At 46.1% G+C, this 22,629-nt stretch overlaps 1 protein-coding gene across 1 annotated transcript; it reads left to right on the forward strand.

The window, feature by feature from the left end:
- Nucleotides 1–3,958: 3,958 nt before the first annotated feature.
- On the forward strand, nt 3,959–20,293 carry POU2AF3 (POU class 2 homeobox associating factor 3). Its single transcript, XM_061592792.1, has 5 exons — nt 3,959–4,034; nt 8,099–8,193; nt 12,906–12,969; nt 17,145–17,377; nt 19,335–20,293. Exons 1-5 carry the CDS (start codon nt 4,022–4,024, stop codon nt 19,689–19,691), a joined length of 762 nt encoding a protein of 253 aa, XP_061448776.1. The 5' UTR covers nt 3,959–4,021; the 3' UTR covers nt 19,692–20,293.
- Nucleotides 20,294–22,629: the final 2,336 nt, after the last annotated feature.

Raw genomic sequence — 22,629 nt, forward strand, 5'->3', positions numbered from 1 at the left:
GTTACATCTTCAGCATATTGTGAAAGCAGCATAATGATGATGCTAAACGGACCTCTGTGGGGAGGGAATTCCACAACTAAAGGGGAGTTGCCACAGAAAAAGCCCTCTCCGGGGCCCCCATTCTATGCACCTTGAAATGGACGCAGGAATGAAGTGGCAACCAGTGCAGCTGTTTCAAAACAAGGTTTGTGAGAGTTCTAAAATGAATCCCAGCCAGTAATTTGGATGCTGCATTGTGGACTTGTTGCAGTTTCTGAATCATCTTCAAGGACAGCCCCACATAGAGTGCACTGCAGCAGTCCAGTCTGGAGGTTACCAGAGGTTGTATCATGGTGAGAAGAATGTGAAGGTTTAGACTGGTAAGCTAAAAGGGAGGGGGACGAATTTTGCAAAGAACAGTAAGAAGTCGTGGGTTTCAATAATGATGTTTTTCTGGGCAAGGTTAAAGTTGACGCTGCTGTTGTTGTTAATCATTTCTTGCCAGCCCTTCACCACAAGTTTCCAGGGCAGCTTACAGCAATTTAAAGGTACAATATTAAAACCAGCTGAAAGCAAATACGATCAACAACATGCAGGCAAATTCAGGTTGTGTAAAAAAACAGATCAGAAAGAATGCTCAATAAACAGATCATTTGGAAGTGACCTTAGAATACAACCCACTCAGGACTCCGTGTTCTGTGGTTGGATTTTTGCACTGGTAACATCCGATTGGTTTAAAACTGCCATTTTATGCCTTCAGATGATTCTTGTGTTAGAAGCTACTGTTTAGATCCTAACTTGTAGCATTAATGCCCAAATAAAAGTTCAATCTTGTGCTCTAAGACCTACACATCAACTCCCAATTTGGTTGTTCCTAAAATTGGAGATCAAAGCATGTTCTTTCAGCCTCTGCCCCCCCAAAATGGTTACTTTCCTCAACTCTGAATTTCATAAACTAATTATCATTTAAAGCCAGCAACCTTTTTGTCAAGAAACCTGCTGCACTTTTAAATAAAAATCCAACTCTAGTTTCACACCCATCTGCCTCTACCTGTCAAGCGGCAAACTTCTGTTAAAATCTGGAAGACATACAAATCAAGGCAATATCAGAGAACCCGCACTGGAAGGTTTTATTTCCCCAGTTTAAAAAGAAGGGCTTTTAAAAATTATTATGAATGTTAAACAAAGAAAAGAATCCAAAACATATATAGAGAAGAGAATATAAGACTATATATATTCCAAAGCATTAAATAGTTTTAGAAGAGGAAGAGGTGAAAGATTCTTTTAAAACATGAAATAGAGCTGGCCTAATCCAAAGAAACACTTCCTTTCACAGAACTTGCTGGTTTGCATTTTTTACTTTTTGTTAAAAAGCCATGCTTTTGTTCCAAAAATCCAAGAGAGTTCTCATTTTTAGCAGAGAATGGTAATGGTATCGCTATCAGGCCTTAATATGAGACAAGAGTACAGCCTTAGATGCCAGAATGCTATTGAAGATTCACAAGGCTATCTCTGAGCATGTGCCAAATGTCTCTCTCTCTCTTGAGCAATCTCAACTCACACACATCTCTGATTCCAGCTTCTAGGCAGGTGTCTGGAAATTGTTAAACGCTAACCCCCTAGTTGCTGCTACAGGTCAACAGTGTCCTTAGAACTGAGTGGCGATCATAAAGGGTCTGTTTGACAGGTACTCAGTTCAGAAGAAGAGAGAGGTTCATGGACAAGTCCTCCACCTCAAGGACTCCATAATTAAATCCACCTCTGCTATGAGCCTCTATAACACTTTCCCCCTCTGTAACACTTTTCAGGAGATTTTATACATACATATATATATATATATATATTTAAAAGGACCACAGGTTTGCATGTGCAAGAGTCTACGGAGTGGTTAAAGGCTAGTAGAAGTGTTTCTAAACTGAGCTGGATACCACTCCCTAACTCAAATCAAGTATATTTGTTGAACTTTTGTGTGTTGTCTTTTTTTAAAAAATGAACTGGAACAATGGCCAAATTATATGCGTGGTAGATGATTAACAGCTTTGCCTCCGCAGTGGTTGACTCAGCTATGTCTCTTTGGTGCCTTCTGCAACCCTATGGGAAAGGGAGGGGGGAAGCATGAAAATACAATGTAAAATTTTTGGAAATTTCATCAAAAGGCAACATTATCTCGGTCTATCCAGTTCTCTTGCAATAGGGGGAGGGGAAAAAAGCCAGCTATCCCACTGCATTCCATTCCCGGAATGCAAACCAGAACAGCAGTATTGTGAGGGAGGCACACATCTGTCTATGTGAAGCAGAAAGGGGGTGGGTGGGAACTGCAGTGGGAACACAAATAGGAAATTTCAGGGGAAGTGAATGTAATGGTGTTGTGACTAGTGACCATTCCTTGCAGGCCTCAACAGCCTTTCCTGGGCCTGCCACGCCCGAGGGCCATGCTTTCTCCCCCAAACCTCAGATGTTGCCCCCCTAAAAGTATCCTGACCCCCAGAGCCCCCCAGTCTGTTTCAGGAGCCCCTCAACGACTGGCAGGAGACATTAGGGCAGTGTAGGAGACTCCATCTTCCTCTCCTGTGAAAATAACGCCCATCTCCAGGGATATCTGCCCCGTTTGTGGGAAGAAAGCTAAAAGGTCGAAAATGTCCCCCAAGTCGGGGTCCCGGGGAGGCAGCGGGAGTGGATTTTATTCCATCAGACCCTCTGCTAGATGGGGAGATGCTCAGTTTCACTCAAAGGTAGGCCATTTTGTGGAGCCTTTGAATATTCAAATTGAAACTATCGCGCAATCATTGATTGTCAAATCATTGGATTCTTGAGGTTTTAAATACTTGGCTTGTAGGGAGAAAAATTCAAACTTATATCTGTAGGTATAAAACATTAATATTGTTTGTCTCCCACTTGAGATCTGCAGAAAGGATTTGGAGATATTTTTTAATTGAAAAAATCTTGTTTTCTTGTGTGTGCTCCCTCCTGCATTAGGAGGCAAAGCTGAGGATCCCCTTTTGTGGCCCACACAAGATTCCTGGGTGTAAAAATAGGAAAATAAAGACGGTTCTCCTCCTTGTCCTGGAAAATGTCAGGTAAGTTGGATTTCAGCCTCACTCTCTCTCTCTTTGTGGGGTTTTGGGGGCGGGTGGATTAATTCTCTTCCTTTCTTTTTTTAAGATGGTTTGCTTTCAAACAAAAAAGGGTGGAAGGCAAGGGTGGAGAGGGAGAATAGCACAAAGACGTCAGTGCTTCCAAAATGCAAAGAGCAATGGAATCAGTGTTTTTAAGTGCAGGCACATTAAACCGATCAGGATGCAAACTCATATATATGTGTGTGTGTGTGTGTGTGTGTGCTTGCACACACACACACACACACCATCATGGCACCAAGGATGTAGGAGAAAGCAGCTTCTCAGCTGTAAATGTTCTGGATTACAGCTGCTCCAAACTTCATTTTGAACGCCTTTCTTTAATTTTTTTTTTCAACACACAGGGGACATTGCTAACCCGCTAGGTTAAATTTGCACCTCTAAAGCAAGCATCCCTGCTCAGGCAGCCAGGGACTGCTGATCTCCAAGTTAAAAATAGGTCTTTCCCTCCAAACCCTTGGTGCAATTTAAGAGTTCAGCAACGGTGCTTGCCAGATGATTAGCTAAAGATTTCAATATTCAGGGGATGATCAGCACGCCCCCCCCCTCCGACAGCGGGTCTTAGCCAGCCGCTGGGACTCTCCCCACTTCCCAGGAGGAAGAGCAGAGGCTAACTGTGGGGCAATGGGGGAGAGAGACACAGAGAGAGGAGACGGGACCTTTTTTTAATGGGGTGCGATGCTTCTTTCTTAAATACCGAGAGCTTTGAAAACCGATTTATGCCCGAGGGTCCCCCCATGCTATTCCTTTCGGGTCCGGCAGCGGCGCTGCCGCGCAACAAGATCCACGCGGGGCCAACTTCCTCTACGCTCGCGCACCCCCCCTCGCATCTGCCGGCCACTTCTTTCCATGCACAATTTGCGCGGATTTCCCGCGTGGCTTGGGGAGACAGGCAGCTATGGAAGGGAATGGGAATCTCAGGTGGGTCTACTGCGGGTGGGGAGGAAAGTAGGTGCAGGAAGGATTTTTTTGGGGTGGAGGGATAACTGGGACGAGGGGACTTTCTGATTAAACATGCATAGGATCGCGCTGCAAGGGAGTCCCACTGATTTCGACGGCTCTTGCTCCGAAGTCAACGCGCATCAGGGTGCACAACTAGCGCGTGGGAGGGTAGGAATGCAGCGGATCAACCCGTTTATAACGCTTGCAATCCCCTGCGATCCCCGTGCACATTTACCGCGGAGCCCGAGCCGAGCCACATTTTCTTTGGAAGTCAGTCTCCGCTGTGCTCAGCGGCGCTTCCTTCCTGCTAGGTAAGTAACGGCTGGGCAGACGAGGAGCCGCCCGCCGGCCACTGCCCGCCGCCTTGGCACGAAGGCCTCTTACTCCCGAGTCAAGCGGCTCGGATCGAGCTGCAGCCCGAATGAAGCCGGTGGGGCTTACTCTCGAGTCAACGCGGCTGCCCCTCCCAGCGATACGCGCGCTGGGAGTAGAGGGGGGGACGCGGACGGCGAGGAGGCAGGAATGCAATGGAGCGCGGCGGCAGGCTCGGGCGCCCTGGCTTCGCTACTCACGGCGCTCCGTGGCCCCCCAGAGGGGCGCTGCGCTCCCTTCCCGTCTTCCTCCTCCTCCGGAGCCGAGCTGAGAGCGTGGCTGCCCCCCCCCGGCGACCTACAGGCTCGGCTCCCCTCCCTGCCCATGCCCCGGAGCGGCGGCGGGGTCTGCAGCCGTAAGGCAAGTTCTTACAGCCCTCCCAGCCTTGCGCGCGGCGCGGACTCCGAGCAAGCGGGCGTTACTGCTGCAACCCTACGCGCGCTTTCTGGGGAGCCCAACCCTGTCGAACCTCGCGGGGACTGTGAGTGGGTTTGCAAGCTCCTTCTGGCAGCCGGCTCTCCCCATCTGGGCCCCTGGCTTTCCTCCTCCCCCCCCCATTTAACTTGACTGGCCCCTTCCCAGCTCCCAGAAGTCTCTCAGGGCTCACGCGCCTATCCCAAAACAAAGGCGGCTTTTACGCACCAAGCGAAGTTTCTTTTCCGGACGAATGGGCGCCCCCAACATGAACTTTCAGGGTGCTTCGCTGCAGAGAGGTCATGGGCTCGTTGCAAAACTCCACTTCCCGGGCTGCATGAAAGCCCTGATAGTTAATCCACAGTGGGAACAAACCCGGTTGCAATATAGACGTGTCAGGGGCGAAATGGGGGGTTAGACCCAAAGGGTTGGCCAGCCCTGCTGCTTGCTATGCCTGCCTGAAATCAGCGCTAACGGAGGTGGTGGTGGGCCTGGCCCCTGACAGCCATGGAGCCAGCAGCAACGAAATAACACATCATTTGCACTGGGGGAACCCACTTAACACTGTATTGAGAGTTCCACGATAATTTAAAGTGTTGGCTTGAAAATAAACGCATAGGGTTGTCTTCAAAGCTAGACCTACTCAGAGTAGACCCATTGAAGTTAAAGGTCATGACTGACTTAGGTTCATTAATTTCAGTGTGCCTGTTCTGAGTAGGATGCAGCCCACAACAGGAACAGAGGAGGGTGCCTTAGACTGAGTCAGACCACTGGTCCATCTTGCTTAGTATTATCTACATTGACTGGCAGCGGCTCTGCAGGGGACATTCCCAGCCCTACCTGGAGATCCCAGGGACTTGAACCACAGACCTTCTGCATGCAAAGCAGGTGCTCTAATCAGATGCGCTTCAGGCCCTTATGAGTGCTTGCTTCACATGTCCATCTGGGCCATAAATTCAAACAAGAAGGGATGGCCTGTTGTACGTTTTGGAGCCAGCAGCCCTTTAGGTGCCATCCCTGGACTCCCAACTCCCATCAGCCCTAGCCAGGTTGGCCAATGGTCAGGGCTGATGTGAGTTGGAGGCCAATGACATCTGGAAGGTCCCAAGTTGCCCTCCCTTCTTTTAGAGGGCGTCCTTTTATTCTGGAAGCTGGTCAGCATGTTCACAACACCTGGAGCCAGAATATCTTCAGGAAATCTTATAAGGGCTCACACCTAATGGGGTGGTGGTGGTTGCTATGTTATTAGAACTCTGCCCAGTGAAACATATACGCACCAAAATGTGGCAAGCCAGCCTTGGTATGTTTGGGAGGCAAGGGGCTGCTCATTCTGCTGAGAGGGCCCAGGATGCCTGCCCTAAAATCTTTTTCTCCACTTTTCGAATTGTCCGCGGATTTGGTTAGTACAGATTTAAAGGGGGGAAACTGCATGATAGCTTCTGTTTGCCAATAATGTCATGTAAATGATGCAAATTAAAAGGAGATGTGAGTAGCACTAAACACACAGTAAACCATCGTGTAGATGAGCCCTTCCTCAGATGGTACCACGACTTCTGCCAGCCACGTGACTGCACTGTTTCTTAGTCAGCATGAGCAAAGCACTATACAGACCACTGAAACAATCCAGCCTGTGTTCAGGGGGTCCTTCCATCCATGGGGTTGTATCCAACTAAGCTGAAAGAGGTTCCGAATAGGTGTAAGTCTCTCCTTGCCTCGCAACACTGCCTATTCCAAATTCGCTTATCCTGACGGATCTTGGGTTTGAATTGTGCTGTAAATCTCATAATTGTCACATTATTGTCGCCGGATGGGCAATCTTGTGCTATAGTGCAACAAAAGCAGGATAAGAAACTGACGACGACCCCAGAACGTGTGGTATAAAAAGGGTGTGGGATTTTAGCAAGAAGCTACAGGACATCACTCAGAAAGAAAGCGATATGTCCACCCCAAACCTTTTGCAAGTGCAAACACTATTGAAAACAGGATTGTGTGTAAGTGCTCTGATACCATCACGAGCACAAATCATCATGAACGCACAATAAAAGCCCCAGTGACAGCTTATACCACAATAAATTTGCGAGTCATTAAGGTGCCACAAGAATCTCTGTTACTATAAGATGCAAAATGTGTGTGAATTGTTAGTTGTATAAGAAAATTTTAGGATTATCTTCCAGCCTTGAAATTCAATTTAGGCTATCTCTAGTCACCCAGTTTTAGATTCAGGGTTACTGGCACAAGAAAGTCACAATGGGCCGTCAAAAATGGCCAGTTTGCAACTGATAAAAAGATCCTGAGCTACCACCACCACCACTGACAGATTCCTCAGCATTACTTGACAATAATTGGATGAGGTCTTCTTGATTGTTCTTTGATTGATTGGTTCATAGATACCTAAACTGATTCATGAGTAAGGCCTCAGGGTGTACAACAACCTTTATTTGACAAATGTTTGCCATGTTTCCTATTAGGAAGTGGTTTCAAACTAAGAAATGGTTGCAAAGCCATTGATAACATGTTCAGAGAGAAACACTGATGTTGGTTTGAACAACGTGCTTTTAGTCATTTAGACTTGTCCAACAATCTGCAATTGCCTCCTTTTAAAGGTATTGATGAAAGCTTGATAAGTGGTAATGCAGTTGTGAGTGTAAAGGAATAGCTGTGAGCGTTTTACAGCATAACCCTAACCGTGTATACTCAGAAGTACGTCATAGTGAATTCAGAAGAGTTTATTCCCAGGTAAGTGGAGTTGGGATGCTGCAGCATAAGAGAGTAAATGCTATTGAAAATTAAGTGGGATGTACTTCTGAGTATTATTATTTAATTTATATACAGTTTATGCCAAAATAGGCACCTAAGTTGTTTACAAGTATAAAAACCAATTACACAAGCATTAAAATATAAACATACATAATTAAATACACAACAGAGCAATCCAATAAAAACATACAAAGGCTCAGACTGAATGATTAAGGCTTAAGGGTTTTGTTTTGTTTTTTCATATTATAATCCAGCATGATTTGCAGCTCACTCCTGCCAAGATAAAGGAGGAAATTCTTCAAGGATGTAAAGTCAGGCCTAGACCTTAAGCCCCCTCCCCCAAATGGTTAAAGTGCAGAATCACTTGCTTTAAGGGAGTTGTGACTCAGGGCTGGTGAACCCTAAACTCAGTTCTCACTGTTCAACATATATACTGCAGCCATGTTCGGATCTTGTTTTCCTTCTCTGCAAAAATCCTATCGTTCATGCTACCCTTTCAGGAAAACCAAAGGTCTATCAAGGTGTCCGAGTCAAGATTACCGTGAAGGAGCTTCTGCAACAGAGGAGAGCCAAACAGGCTGTAGCAGATGAAGCCGTAAGCACCCTCTCCTCTTTCACAATTGTGACAATTTGCATAATAGCTGTCAAATAGCTTACTATCTTTTTTAAAAAAAATAAAGTAATGTGGCATGCACCATGCCACTTGATTGCTCAACACTTGAACATGTGTGAACAAGAAGCCTGGGTTGGTCAAACAGCTGTTCTCAGATAGCACCACTTCAGATTGCAGAGCTGAATCCTTTCCTACCTACCAATCATCATAATCCCTCCACTTAGAAAGCTAGCATGTCAAGGAGAAGCATGGGCTATCCTCCTTGGCGTACTAGATTTCTTTGTGCAAGGATTAAAAATATGCAAGAGCATTCAACTATGCCACCCTCCTCCTGAAGTGGCACAGTCTAGAAACAGTTTCCTTTGTGATGATGTTTGTTGAGACTGGGCCTGACTCTTCAAAGCATTGTGCTGGAGGTGATGCAAAGCCGCATGAAAGTCCTCTCTGCAGTGGTCCGTTCATATATACCCGTCACTCCTCGAGCAATAAGCATGTATCTGTAAACCAGCAGCTATAAGGCACTCTCTTGTTCCCATAAATTAATGCATTTGTTGCTTGAGCAGTATTTTCTGACCAGTCTGGTGTCAACCCAAGTCTGCCAGTTTTGTTTTTCCCTTTTGTTTGTAAAAGGAACAGGGAATGGTAAGAAGAGCACAGGAATCTCCTGTATGCAGAGTCAGACCACTCATTCATCTAGCTCAGGATTGCCTACAGTAATTGGCAGTGGCCCTCCAGATTCCCAGTCGATCCTGGACATCAAATGTGGAGTCTTCTGCAAAGTTCAGGCAGTGCCTCTGAATCATGGACCCTTCCTTTTCTGTGGGTGGGTTGCAGAAAGCAGAAATTTTAAATCCAGAAGAAAGCAGTAAAAGTGGGTGAATCCCAGTGCTGAGGGCCCCTCTGTGTACTTGTACACAGTCATAGAATCACAGAATAGTAGAGTTGGAAGGTGTGTGGCACTGCGTGTGGCACTGCGGTTCAGCTGTTGCAGTGCATGCCTGTGGAAGTGGAAATCCCATTTCGGGAACTGGGCTCAGAGTTTCTGCAGGGGCTGCCGCCTCAAAGCAGCAGAGAGTAGTACATGATTCAGAGACTCGGGGATGCTGTGGCCCCGAACAACCCTGTGAAGTTTCCATTCTGGGTACCGTTAGGCCAACTGAAGATCCCAGGCAACAACAGTTCCTGTCATGCTCCAGCAGGTCAAGCCATGAGTAGACATGCATGGTCTCTTTTTTTGAAAACTAGAATTCCTGTGGCCTACTGATGTAGTGGAAGGGCCCACAGCTCAGTGCTAGAGCACCTGCTTTGCATGCAGAAGGGCCCAATCCCCAGCAGGATCAGGTGAAAAAACTTGGGCCTGAGACACTGGAGAGAGATGCTGCCAGTCAGAGTAGGCAACGCTGAACTAAGACAAACAGTTTGGCCTTTTGCAGTGCAGCTCCCTGTATTATCACTTCTTTAAAGTTACAAAGCACTAACAAAGCACTAACAAAGTAACAAGGGCCATGTTGTAACTCAGGAACAGGGAGCTTACCAGGCTCTCCAAATGGTTTTGGTCTACAGCTCCCATCATCTCTGATCACTGGCCATTCTGGTTGGGGCTGATGGCATTTGGAGTCCGACAACACCTGGAGGGCCACAGGGTCCCCATCCCTACAATGGCTAAAGCTTCCATGGGAAGACGGGCAAGTGTTCAGTGTGCTCTGCAAGACAAGGACGGAAGAAGTCGCACAGAGCTTGTTGCTCAGCTGCTCTGCGTACAGTGAGCTCTTGGCTTACGCTGCTTTAGTAATTTGCATGAAGAAGAAGCCAGCCAAATACTGATTCCATGTTCACTGCACTGGAGGGTTGTTTCCTTCTTCCCCAGATTAAATCCAGTCCCCACCTGTTTTCCTTGGACAACAAGTTTGTACTTTGTCTAAAGGTAGAAACACACCCCTTGATCTGCTGGTACGTGTGTCTCCACTTCTCTCTTCTGAAAATGGGGGCACGCGACGCTAGTCAGACCCAGCCCTTTTTACTGTAAAACTTGGTGGGAGCAGCTCGAGTGCTGTTTTTATTTTTGTTTTTTTTGAAATTCAGTTTCAAACTGATTTAGCAACTGATCGGCAGATCAACCCCTTCCCTCTCCAGGTGTGGCTAGTGGAAACGCTTTGATCTGGCGACTAGTGTGTTTACAGCCTAAAAAACTGGGCAGTCTGGAAAGCAGCAATTTCAAATAGAGTGCGTTTGTGAACCGATCCCTTTTAGCACTGAAACAGCCCGTTTAAAGATAGCTCTCCTGTTGCTATAACGTGGATAAATGTAGTTTAGTTTTTTAGTTGTGCTGTAAGGAGCCAATGGCCGCTTTCTTATCTAACCAGGTGGTTTTAGAACACAGTCAAGGCAGCTGTGTTGATGATGCCATGGCCCCCTGCAGGAGACAGAAGAGACAGCAACAGAGGGTCAATTAGCGTTCAAAATAGGACAAGACTTTTCGAGCAAACTGGGGGGGACCTATCTTTGGCCCAAGGTGTTCAAAGGAAACTTTTTTTGTTATAAATAAAAGCTGCTTTTGTGTTTCTTCCTGGCAAGCAAAGTTTGGAATGAACTGATTTGTTCGTATTTGCTGGTATTCAAGCAGACATCGAAGCTTTATTCATTTGCAAATGCACTTGCCTTGCACCTTCTATTGCAAGTAAGTATTCCTGATACTGCTTCAGGATAGTTACACTACTTCTGATTCATCCACTGGTTGCAGTGATTCCCGCTGCATTAATTTTCCTCCTTGGCACCTCCTCTTCCACTTTTGAAGAGAGTGCCTGTTCTTTGCAGGATGGAAAGGAGCACATGGGCACTCTTTGTGTCTTCTTTGCTAAGGACAACCTAGCCCAGAGCTGGGCAGAAGCTGTTACTCCACGTCTTGGAAGAATGTGCCTTGTCCCTTTCAGTCAAGTTCCCCCTGGGATGCTCTGGCTTCTTAGGAAATTGCACTGGTGACTGGGGGTGCTCCAAATCAGGTGGTTGTTGTGGGACTGACGCTCCTCATCAATGCAGGTTTTACGCAGTATCCATGTAATATCATCAGCATCAAAATACCAGCCTGTGGCTACCTACACACCATACACTTAAAGCGCACGGCTTCCCCCCAAGAATCCTCGGAACTGTAGTTTACCCCTTATACTGCCTTCAAGTCGATTCCAACTTATGGCAACCCTATGAATAGGGTTTTCATGAGGCTGAGAGGCAGTGACTGGCCCAAGGTCACCCAGTGAGCTTCATGGCTATGCGTGGATTCGAACTCTGGTCTCCCAGGTAGTAATCCAACACCTTAACCAGCACCCTTAACAAACTAAGTCCCCAGGATTCTTTGTGTCTGTGTGTGTGAGTGGGGAGGAATGTGCTTTAAATGTGTGGTGTGTTCATAGCTTTTATATGCCCTCCCCGTGTAATCCGGATTTATGGTGTTTGCTACAGCCAGGTCAGGTTGGGATCCTCTGGTGAAAGCAAAACTCGCCCATCCTTCTGTTGGAGGTTTCTTCCTCTGTCATTTTCATTCCCTTCTTTTTCTCCCACGAGAAGAACTAAAAATGATCCCAATTTGTATTCCTGATGGCTCTGTGACGCTGCCTCATTTCTGTGGCTGATACTGTTTTTTAATTTAATGTTTCATATTTGCATTCCCCCCCATTTTTAAAAAGTTTCTTAGTTGTCTTGGGAGGGTTCCATGCATTGGAATAATACCAATAGTGTAATAAATAAATGCACAAATCAATAAATACCCCAGAGGGCACCTCATATTTAAAAGCACAGGGCAGAGGGCTCTTTGCAAGGATATACAGCATTTCTTCTGAGAAATTTCATTAGCTTTCTTGGGGCTCATCTCAAAATTCTTTCTGGTGTTTCACCTGAACAGGGAAAAAGCTTGAAATCGGCTTTTGTTTTGGTCAAACCCGGCAAGAAGCAGAGGGAATGTGAAACTCTACCCCCTCTGGGAGAATTTCGCTCATCTTCTCAAGAATCCCTCATTCATGGAGGAACCTTCACATTTGCTTTCAAATTCCTCTTTGGGTGGACTCTGGGTGCCAGCCCCAAGACTTCTGGCGTTCAAAGCATCCGCTGTTTGTCTCCCACAGAGCCAGCCTTTGTGGATTTAACTGTGTCCCAGGAAAACAGGATTGTAAATTCCAGGGGGACACACTCTGCAGATAGGGGCAGCTAGCTGTGTGGATGACCTTCCAAATGACTTTTTTTGTATTTCCTGCCTCAGTACAGGTTCACTATAAGCTACACAGAGGTGTGTTGAAAATATGCTTTTTTTTAAAAAAAGGTTGAACCTGCCCCATGGCAAACCGCAGCCACAGCACACTGCATTCTTAGCTGATGTCAGGAATTGCATGTTTTTAGAAAAGATATTTGTAGAGCTTGCGGGAGCAGGCGGCTCCTATTGGTTAGCAAACAGAGTAACAAACACGCAGCTACCATGCCCCCAGCCTCACCCTCCCCCAGCTAACAGCAAGATCTGCCTTTATTCCTAGGCATCCCCCAGCCCCACTCCTTTGGTGTGTTGCTCTTGGAGAGAAAGCCTGGACTTACCTCCACCGTGTAAGCGGGTGAAGGAAGGAAGGGGGGAAAGGAGGGAAGCAAGAAAGTCCTTCTGGTTTTTAAATGGAGAAACACCCAGCTGTGCTTTGCTTCCTTCCTTGTGTTCTCAGGTTTCCGGAGAAGGCAGTGGTAGCAGTGTCCAGTTCACGGAGTCTTTCTCCCCTCCCTGGGCAGGTTGGTACCAAAAGAAAAAAAGGTCTTCTTTCTCTCTCTCTCTCCCCCCCATGCCCTCCCCCCTTCACAGATCCCACTTCTTTCCTGGATTTCCCATCCCTATTCCCAGAGGCCGCATCTTGAATCCAGGCTTGGGAGGCTGCCCCTTGGCATTTAATTAGGAACCTGGCCAATCGGAAGGGTGGAAAGAGCTTTGCTAAATGCAGATGAGGACACACGGGAGGGGGGTGAACTAGCAAGGATCCCCACCCCACAGCACACACACAGCCTCTCCAGCTCAGTTTGATGACGGCCTTTAGACCTGTTCTGTCTCCAGAAGAGTCAGTCGGAAGGGAAATAAGGGACCATGTTGAGGGACTTTCTCTCCCCCCCCTCCTTGCTTTTGTGATGAGGGGGTCTTGCAGATTAGGGTACTCCTGTTGGCCAGTTAATTCCCAGCACTCCAGGTTTGCTTCTTTTACGCTCCTCCTTTCTCCCTCCCTCCCTCCCTCTCCCCCTCTTCCTGTAAATTCAGAGGGGGTTCATCTTTTTGCAGTTTATATGAGTTCCTTCCTGGCATGCAAGAACTGTCCCAAGAGGCAACAAGATTTAAGAGGCAGGAATTTTGGCTGTTTCTTAGTCCTTGTGATGTTGTTGGTAGCTAAAAATGACAGCAACAAACCTGTAACTGGCTTATTTGCAAACACACAGACACACACATATATCTTGAGGGCAATGATGGATATTGTGTGTGTGTGTGTATTTCTATAGGTGCTGAGTTTGTTTGCATATGTTACTCCAACAATTTGAGACTCTCACACCCTTCTTTGGGTTTGGTAAAAAGAAGAAAAACCTCTGCCCCCTTCTTTCGTCTATTTTTTAACACCAAAATCCCAATAATCAGGTTTGTCCACCATCCCACAGACACATCCATGCATGAGTCAAGTAACTTTATGTGCATGAGAGCTTCAAGATTGCAGAGGAACCCAATGGATAACGTTATTTTTTGCAAGAGTGAGTGACACTTTGGATTTTAAATGAGGTGTAATTGAAGGGGAGTTGATTTTTGTGTTTCGAAACTATGGAGTCCCACCCATCTTCATAATACAGGGGATGCTGTATTGTTTTACATTTAAAAAGCGGAATCCAGGTAGAACCTTGATGATTCCACCTTCTGATCTCTATGGATTGTTTCTTTGATGTTCCCTTGACCATATTGTTCTGGGAGCTTCCAGACCATTGTTATTTTTGGGTGGGACTGGAGTCAATGACATACCGGGAAATTCAGATTGCTCGGTTCAAGTAGATTTGGGGTCTTTTGCAACAAACCAATCCCACCCACCCCCCTCAGACTTTTTGAGAAAAGGAAAGTGGTACGGAAAATCCATTGTAAAGTGTGGGACAACAGTTGCTTGCATAGCCTCCCAAGAAACAAATCGGACTGAATGCTTAGTAAATAGCTGGCAGCATCTAACCTCTGTGCAAACAAGCAAGAACGAATGCTCAATAAACAGTTTGCCTGGAAATGACCTAAATGTACTGGGCACTTCAGGGTGTAGTGTATTGTGCCTCCGAATGGTCTTGGGTGGCAGATCTGGACTGGGAAGTCTGTTTCAAATTTCCACGTGGCCATGAAGATCAGCAGGCCATCTTTAGCCAGTCTCTCTCTTGAGGCTTAATCTATAATGCTGCTGTGACAATAAAACAAAGAGGACATCAGGGTTAGGGATGGACAAATCTGTCGATTTCACTTCTGTCAGTTTCTCATTGTCCCATATTTCCACATCAGTTTTCATAAAAGAACACATCATGAAAATTCATCAACATTTTAGTGCAAATTTCTGGCAAGATCCACGTTTGTATGCAATATTCCCCTAATGTACACATTGCAAAGCAGTTTCCCCAACTATAATGCTTTTTGGTGTGTTACTTTCACAAACATATTCCTTTCTATGCATACTTTGCCCTCATATATGCATTTTTGAACACATCGTTAAGTTGGCGAACTGCATTGCAAAATTCAGAAAAGTGCAAATTTTGAAAGATAGCCATGTTTTGGTTCACGTATTGTGTCGGAAAGTGTGGATTAGATAAGTTCGCCTTTAAGTGCAAACTAAATCAGATTTCTCCTCCACCCCTAGTGGAGACAGGGCCAGCCCTCTGAAGCAGAAAGGTGAAGCAACCACCAACACTTTCTTGGTTGAGGGGTTCGTTGAAGTTAGGAATTGCTGTCTGAAGGTGCAGCAAATCTTTTGAAAGTGTTGGCTGCAGCAAATTTCAGCTGTGCTTCAGGTAGCAAAATGTGCTGGGCACTGCAGGGAGAGACGACATATATCATCCTGAGCTTTGTAGAGAAAGAGTGGGAAATTTAAAGAATAAATAAGATACAGAATGTGGCCCAAGCCGGATGTTCTCCAAGACTTTGGGAAGAGCAGAGAACTTTTTTTAAAAAAAAATACATGCTGTTATTTCTTAAAATAAATTCAATTTTCTGCTCACCAAGGACTCCTCCAGGCGACCTGTTTGTTTGCCATTCATCCTGATTTGCTTGCACAATGCTTATGCAGAGGTTAATGTCCAGTCTTTATTGAGCATTTGTTTTCCGGGTGATTATATGACAATGAGCATTCGTCCTGCGTTCATCCTGATTTACTTGCAGGGTGGCTTTACATCTTCCCTTTAATCATTTGTTCCTCCCCCACTTTTCAATGCATTTCCCCATCAATTTCCTGACTGCAAAAAGTCTGTGTTTCTGTTTTTTAAGTGGATTTGTTGTGCTAGGGTGACAGAACACCTAAATGGTGCAAGCCTAAATTTCCAATACGCCCTTGAATCCTTCCTTCAAAAATACTGAGAGTCTGCAGGCGCCCCAAGAGATCTGAAAGCTTTCATTGTGAATGTCGGAAAGATGGCCCTGTGCTGATGGTTGAAAAAGAAAGAAAATGAATAGAGGTAGCGAGTAGGATTGTCAACGTTTGTTGTTTTTAACTGGCCCTGCTCCTATGCTTTTAACAGCAGCCTGACATGTAGAAAAGCATATGTAAAAATTTAGTACCTGGAGAAAGGAGGCTTAGTTGTGCTCTGTAGCTGGGCTGACACTAGTGTATAAGGCCTGCCCATATTGACCTTTCAGTGCCCTAAGAGCAGATGAGGCCCTCCTGGTATGGGGGCCAAAGAAAGGGCCTTTCCAGTGGTGGCTCCTCGTATGTGGAACTTCCTGTCAACAGGTGCATCTGGCCTCATCTCTTTATAGTTTTAGGCAATAAGATGCCTAATTCCACTCTGGGTTGTAGCTGTGTTCTTCAGTTAAATTGCAATGCGATACAGTTAGGACAGCTGGGAATGTAGGAAGCTTTAGCTAGAGGGCTGGTGATGGTTAGGTGGACTAATGTGTCATGAATGCAACCTGCGGTGGGAGGAGAGGTGCACAGAGACCAGGGCATTGTGGTACCAGTTTGGACTGACTGCTGTACTGGTTCTATTATCAGTAATTGTTCTTTAGTGGTTTGTCATGTGCAGTAGCGTAGTGGCAAATTCAGAAGTGCAGGTCCCTTCATGATAGTCACAGCCATGTCCCCTTCTAAGATTATAGAATAATCTGGCCAGACTTGAATACGGCTTTCTGCTTCTGTATCATTATTACCATTTGACTGTCCTTTCTCACTGTCAGAGATATTGCTTGAATTACTGAATTCCCCTTTATTTCCTGCTGCTACTAAACTGCTTGATGACGTAGATGGGATGCTGTCATCAGGATTCGCTGTCTCTTCTTTTGCAGTTACAGAATTCTCACACTCCACAACTTTTTGAAGTAGTGGCTAATAGGAAATTCTTTCGCTCTGATTGGCTTCAATCAGCAGCAAACAACAAGAAAGCAAGTGGCGAACACACTCTCCTTTCATGCTGAATAGCTCGTGGGACGCTGGAGACATAGGGACCCTGCTGGGACCAGGCTCCCAAAAAATCAAGGAGTCTAAGACCCCCTGGGACAACCTTGGACAACTTGTACATCTGGTCATGTGTTTTTAAAAGGCTGTGCTACTTTATGGATTTTTATGGATCTGCATGCTGCCGATAGCCTTGTGGCTTGTGCAAAGGATGGTGCATAAAATATTTAAGTGATCTAACTAAAATCAGGGTTGCTTGTCCTTGAACCCTCCTGTCTTGTTTCTCTCTCTCTCTCCTTTCCCTCTTAGCCCCTTACGTAGACGCAGAGCTTGCCTCTTCTTCTCCCTCTGGCTCTTTACAAGCTTGGCAGTTCCAGGACGGCCCTGCCTGCGAGGAGATCCCCAGCTATTTGGAGCAGCTGGTTGATTCCTGTCTTCAGACTGAGCAACCTTTGGATGCTGCTTTGGGGGCTCTGCAGGGCAACATGCCGTGTTCACCGGACACCTTCCAACCAAGCTCTTCCCACCTCAGCCAAAACCTGGTAATGGTGCTTTGGTTTCTACAGGCCTCGTGCCACGGAATGGGGGTCCGGGGCCTTATAAAGTACCCATGTTTTGGGGTTTTACACAGAAGGCAAGAGAAAGGTTGATGGTGTAGGATAAAGACTGTCAACAGCTTTAAATAGCTTGGGAGAATCTCGGCGGCTCTGGTGGAGCCCTGCAGGTCGCTCACAGGGAGACAGTCACTTGGCCTGTTTTAAGTCGTCTTTGAGGTATGAGTCTTAAAGCTAAACTACCAGCTGGGAAGGGCCACCACTCAGTGACAGAGCATCTGCTTCGCATGCAGAAGGTCCCAGCTTCAATCCCTTTCATCTCCAGGTAGGGCTGGGAAAGACCTCTGTCTGAAGCTTGGGGCTGCATTTGCACCTAACACCAAGCCATGGTTTGTTTTCGCCATGGTCCATTCAACAAGTACAAGTAATCCCACAGATGTGCAGACAAGCCATAGCCTCTGTCTCCAAAACCTGGCTGGCTTCCCAGCTGCTCTTGCTTTGTGCCTCTGTAGCTTGACAAGTGTCTGAGGTGAGGTGGCCAAACAAACCATCATTAAGCAAGGTTGCTGGGCTTGTGGATAATGCCAACCATAGTTAAAACAAGCCATGGTTCATAAACCAACAGCAAACCATGGGTTTACATTATGTGTTTGTTTGTTTTTACAGAAACCGGTCAGTCTGCTGTTCGGACGTTCAAACAAACCATAGTTAGATGAAACAAACCATGGCTTGGTATTATGTACAAAGCACACCAGTATAAACACAACCTATGTAGATAATGAGCCAGATCAGGAGTTGGGAACCTCTGGTCCGCGGGCCCACCTTGGCCCACCTGGGGGTCCAGATTTGGTCCCCAAGGCCATTTTTCAAAAACCACACCCACCTGATGTCACTCCAATAGTGGGGTGACATCAACTGATGGGCAGGAGGGGAAGGGTTTGAATTTGTGCCCCCCACTTGTTCTTAGAAGGCAAAGATCATATTTTCATTTCCATTTCCATTTGGTGCACCCCAAAATAGAAAAGGCAAGGTGCACTTGATAGAAGCAAATTTCAACACGCGGGGCTGCAAGTTAAGGGTGGGGATGGTAAGATCTGTCAATCTCAGTTCTCTTGGCTTCTCATTTTTCTAGTCATAAATTCATTTCTGCAGCAATCTGCTTTTTTAAAAAAAAGTCTTGTGAAAATTCCACAGCATTTTAGTGCAAATTTCTGCTAATAAACACATTTTTGTATGCAGTTCCGACTAATGTATAGAATTTTTTCTCCTAATATAATGCATTTGTGTATGTTATTTTTACTAATACATTCATTTTTATGTACACTTTCCCTAATGTTTGTAAACATCGCTTGGCTGGAAAGCTGCATTGCAAAATTCACATAAGTACAAATTTTGAAGGATGGCTGTGTTTCAGTTCTCTTATTATTGTTTTGGAAATTGCGGGTTTGATAGATTCAGCTTGAAATGCAAACTGAATCACCTAGTTAAGGGTGAATTCACAGCCCTGTGAATTGAAATTTGTTTTTACCGGTTAAACATGGGCCTGTGTCCTCTCATTGATCAAGGCTGCAACACTATGCCCACTCACCTGAGAGTAAGCCCCACTGAATACAGTGGGTCTTATTTCTGAGCAAACATGCATAGGATTGGGCTGTTAAGCTTATTAAAGAGAGCCAGTGTGGTGCAGCAATTAGAGTGTCAGGATAGGACCTGGAAGACAAGGGTTCAAATCGCCACTCAGCTGTGAACTTTGCTTGGGCCAGCTAACCTACCTCACAGGGTTGTTGTGAGGCTAAGATGTGGAGGGGAAGAACCACATATGCCACCTTGTGTTCCTTGGAGAAAAGGTAGAGTATAAACATAGTAAATAAACTAATTAAAGCTTGGAACCTTAATTATTATTGATTTGTTCCTTAGATGTCTACTCTTCTCCCTTCTTTTTTAGGGTGCTGGATCACCAGATTCTTCTGATCCCTCCAGCTCATTTGATTACAGCTACTCTCTACCGCAGCTGTCTCCTTTCGCTCCTCTCACTTACAACTCCCCTTCCCATCTGGATGCCAAGAGTTGCATGTTCCCGTCGTCAGAGGGAAGCTCTTACCATCAGCAGCACCACGCACAGTACAGCCATCCTCCTTCCACGTGCTGTTGCACGTCTTGTGGCTCCCAGCACTTGGACGCTTTCAGAGTACCAGAATATTTCCCCTACGCAAACATGGACTGCAGGGACTATGCCCCTTCCGTCTCTGTGGCGGACGACTTCTTCCGGAGGGATCGGAGCTGGGACACTTGCTACAGTTAATGGGGAGGCACATCTTGCGGGGCCGCTGACATAAGCACAGGAGATCTGTATAGACTGTGGCTGCCATTTTGGCTCCAGAATTGCTCAAAATGCTATGTAGGTGAAGTGATAGCTTTGTGTTGGTCTCACCTGGGTTGCTTTTGGAGGAGGATGCAAGCGTTTGGGCTTCACAGGATTCTTCATTGGGCAGAATGGAAAGGGGGCAACATTCTTAGATTGGTTGTATGCTGCGATAAGCACACACATACAACACCCTGCACCAGGAATCCAAATTCCGCATTGAGGAAAGCTGAATCCTACAAGCTGCTTAATTTAAGCAAATGTCTTTTATTTTGCATAAATGGTTTTGTCTCTGCTCATTGCAGGGAGGAACAAAGAGGCTAGGCAGGAGATTGAAGTTCTGCTCCCTGCCCACGGGGTATCTTATTCATTATCATGTCTGTTTTCTACAGTTTCCCCAAGTGGTGTCCACATGCCTGCAAACGTATTTCTGTAATCATAAGGACTAGAAACTTTAAAAAAATATATTAAACCTGAGATTTCTAGGAAGCTAATTTTTCATCTAACAGCATATCCTTCAATATTTCTGTACTTGAACAGGATTGTGGCTTACATACAACCCGTTTTAGAGCACCCTGGATTATTGGCATGTTTTACATTAACAACCAAGCATGCTGAATGTATCTAAAACTTTTGCTCCCTCCCATTCTGCCAGATGAAGGGTTCTGTGAAACTCAAAAGCTTGCATACTCCTACCAATAAAATATATTTTACCTCTTCATATAGCCCGTAAATACAGGCATACCCCGCTTAAAGTCGCTTCACTTAAAGTCGCCTCGCTATAAAGTGCATGCTCCATACTCCACCATACCCCACTTTAACGTACGCGCTTCGCAATAACGGACACTTAATGTCATGACGCCGCTGCCATCTAGTGGTGATTGCGTGCAGTACATGCATAGAGATAATTGCTTCACTTTAAGTACATTTTCACTTTACATACACGCTCCGGTCCCATTGCGTATGTTAAAGCGGGGTATACCTGTACAACATGTATATGGTTGCGCTCAGATCAGATAAGCCAGTATATTACCTCCACAAATAATAACTACCTAAACTCAACCTTTGTCTTCTTCCGGTGGTGTTTTCTGTGGGGTTCATTTAAGGGCGCGAACAACATTTTAAACCACATCACAGATTTTTTTTTTTTTGCCATCCTGTATCTTTGACTCCATTAAACAAGCATCAGTCAATTTGCTGCAGGTGTCTGTGTGTGTTTCCCTCCCTTTCATTCTCACAGCAGAATCACTAATAGCTTGAGGCATCATTTTGACGCATGGTGCCTACTTAGGCCACATTCACACCATACATTTATTCCACCATAAATTTATTTGTGTTGGTCCGACCTAGGTTGCGGTTGGAGAAGGATGCAAGCATTTGGGCTTCACAGAGTTCTTCATCGGGCGGAATGGAAAGGGGGCGACATCCTTAGACTGGTTGCATGCTGTGATAAACACACACACACGCACACACACACACACACACACACACACACACAAAACACCCTGCTTCTCCCAAAGAATCCTAGGAAGTTTGTGAAGGGTGCTAAGAGTTGTTAGGAGACTCCTGTTCTCACAGAGCTACAATTTCTGGAGTGGTTTATCAACCAATCTCTCTTCCCAGGGAACTCACTTGAGTTTAAGTGTTCTATTCATGCTGTCGGGGTTTTGCAACAACCAACCAACCACCAACCAACCAACCAAGACAGCTTCTGATGTCCTCTGCAGTATGGCAGCAAGATGGAGTGAGCTAAATGGAAGCCAGTGCAGTTGGCACAGTGGCTTTAATGGGATTGTAACCCCCAGGCCCACTTAGAAGCCCAGTAGCCTCTTTCTGTGCTAACTGGACTGCAGCCCAGGGAGAGAGCTTCTAGAGCAGCCCCAGGATGCACTTAGCATGTGACTTTGGTCCCCTTTGTCTCCCAGGGTTCCAGCCCCCTTTCCCTTTAAGTGCCGCACTCACTGTTAGTGCCCCACAGTTCCCTTGGTTTGGGGTTGATGGGGCTGTCCCCACCACATGAACACCACACGTGGTTTGGAACAGGCATATGGGACCTGTGCAGCCCTACAGGCTTCTCTGTCTGGCCCTTGGAGTCTCCCCCACCCCCAGGCCACACCCCTCACTGGCCCGGCTTTGCACCCTCTTGGTCTGTGTCTGCCCGGCTAGAATCATGTGACCTTGAACTCTGATCTGTTTCCTGCTTGCCTGGATGGAGGTCAGAGAGGGATGTGTGTGTCAGGCATGGAAGGAGGTTCCTCCTCTGTGTGTGACCTGAAAGTGGGGCGGGTTGCATGGCCCTCACCCCTCTCTGTAAATGGCTTCCCTCCCGGCCAACAGTTCCTTCTGCAACATAAGAAGTCATGATTTATAGAGCCAGATGGAAAGATCCGTTCCCCAGCTGCTGTTCCAAGGCCAAGCCTTAACAGACGGAAGCAGGATAAATCTTTATAGGCATTTTATGGGCATAGAGCAGTTGTCTCATCGTAACAGACTGACAGCAGGCTGGTTGCGGGCTGTGATTCTGCCACTAGCAGTCTGGAACAGCTGTTGTGCGTAGGGTTGCCAGGCTCAGGGCCTGAGACTGATCCTGTATCTTTAGGAGAAGAGAAAGTCAGCCTAGTGCAGGTGTTCTTGCAACTCTGTAATGGGAAAAACCACAAGGTGGAATTCTCCCTTCTCCCTGCACAACTTTTAAAGATAAAGAAGACCCCTTGGAGGCCGGGCAACCAAGAGGTCTTCTGTATCTTTAAAAGTTGTGCAGGGGGAAGGGAGAATTCCACCTTGTGGTTCTTCCCATTACAGTGTTGCAAGAACACCTGCACTAGGCTGACTTTCTCTTCCCCTAAAGCAGCCTTTCCCAACTAGTGGGCCACCAGGT

Source organism: Rhineura floridana, chromosome 12 (assembly GCF_030035675.1).
Source record: "Rhineura floridana isolate rRhiFlo1 chromosome 12, rRhiFlo1.hap2, whole genome shotgun sequence".
Classification (NCBI taxonomy): Eukaryota; Metazoa; Chordata; class Lepidosauria; order Squamata; family Rhineuridae; genus Rhineura; species Rhineura floridana.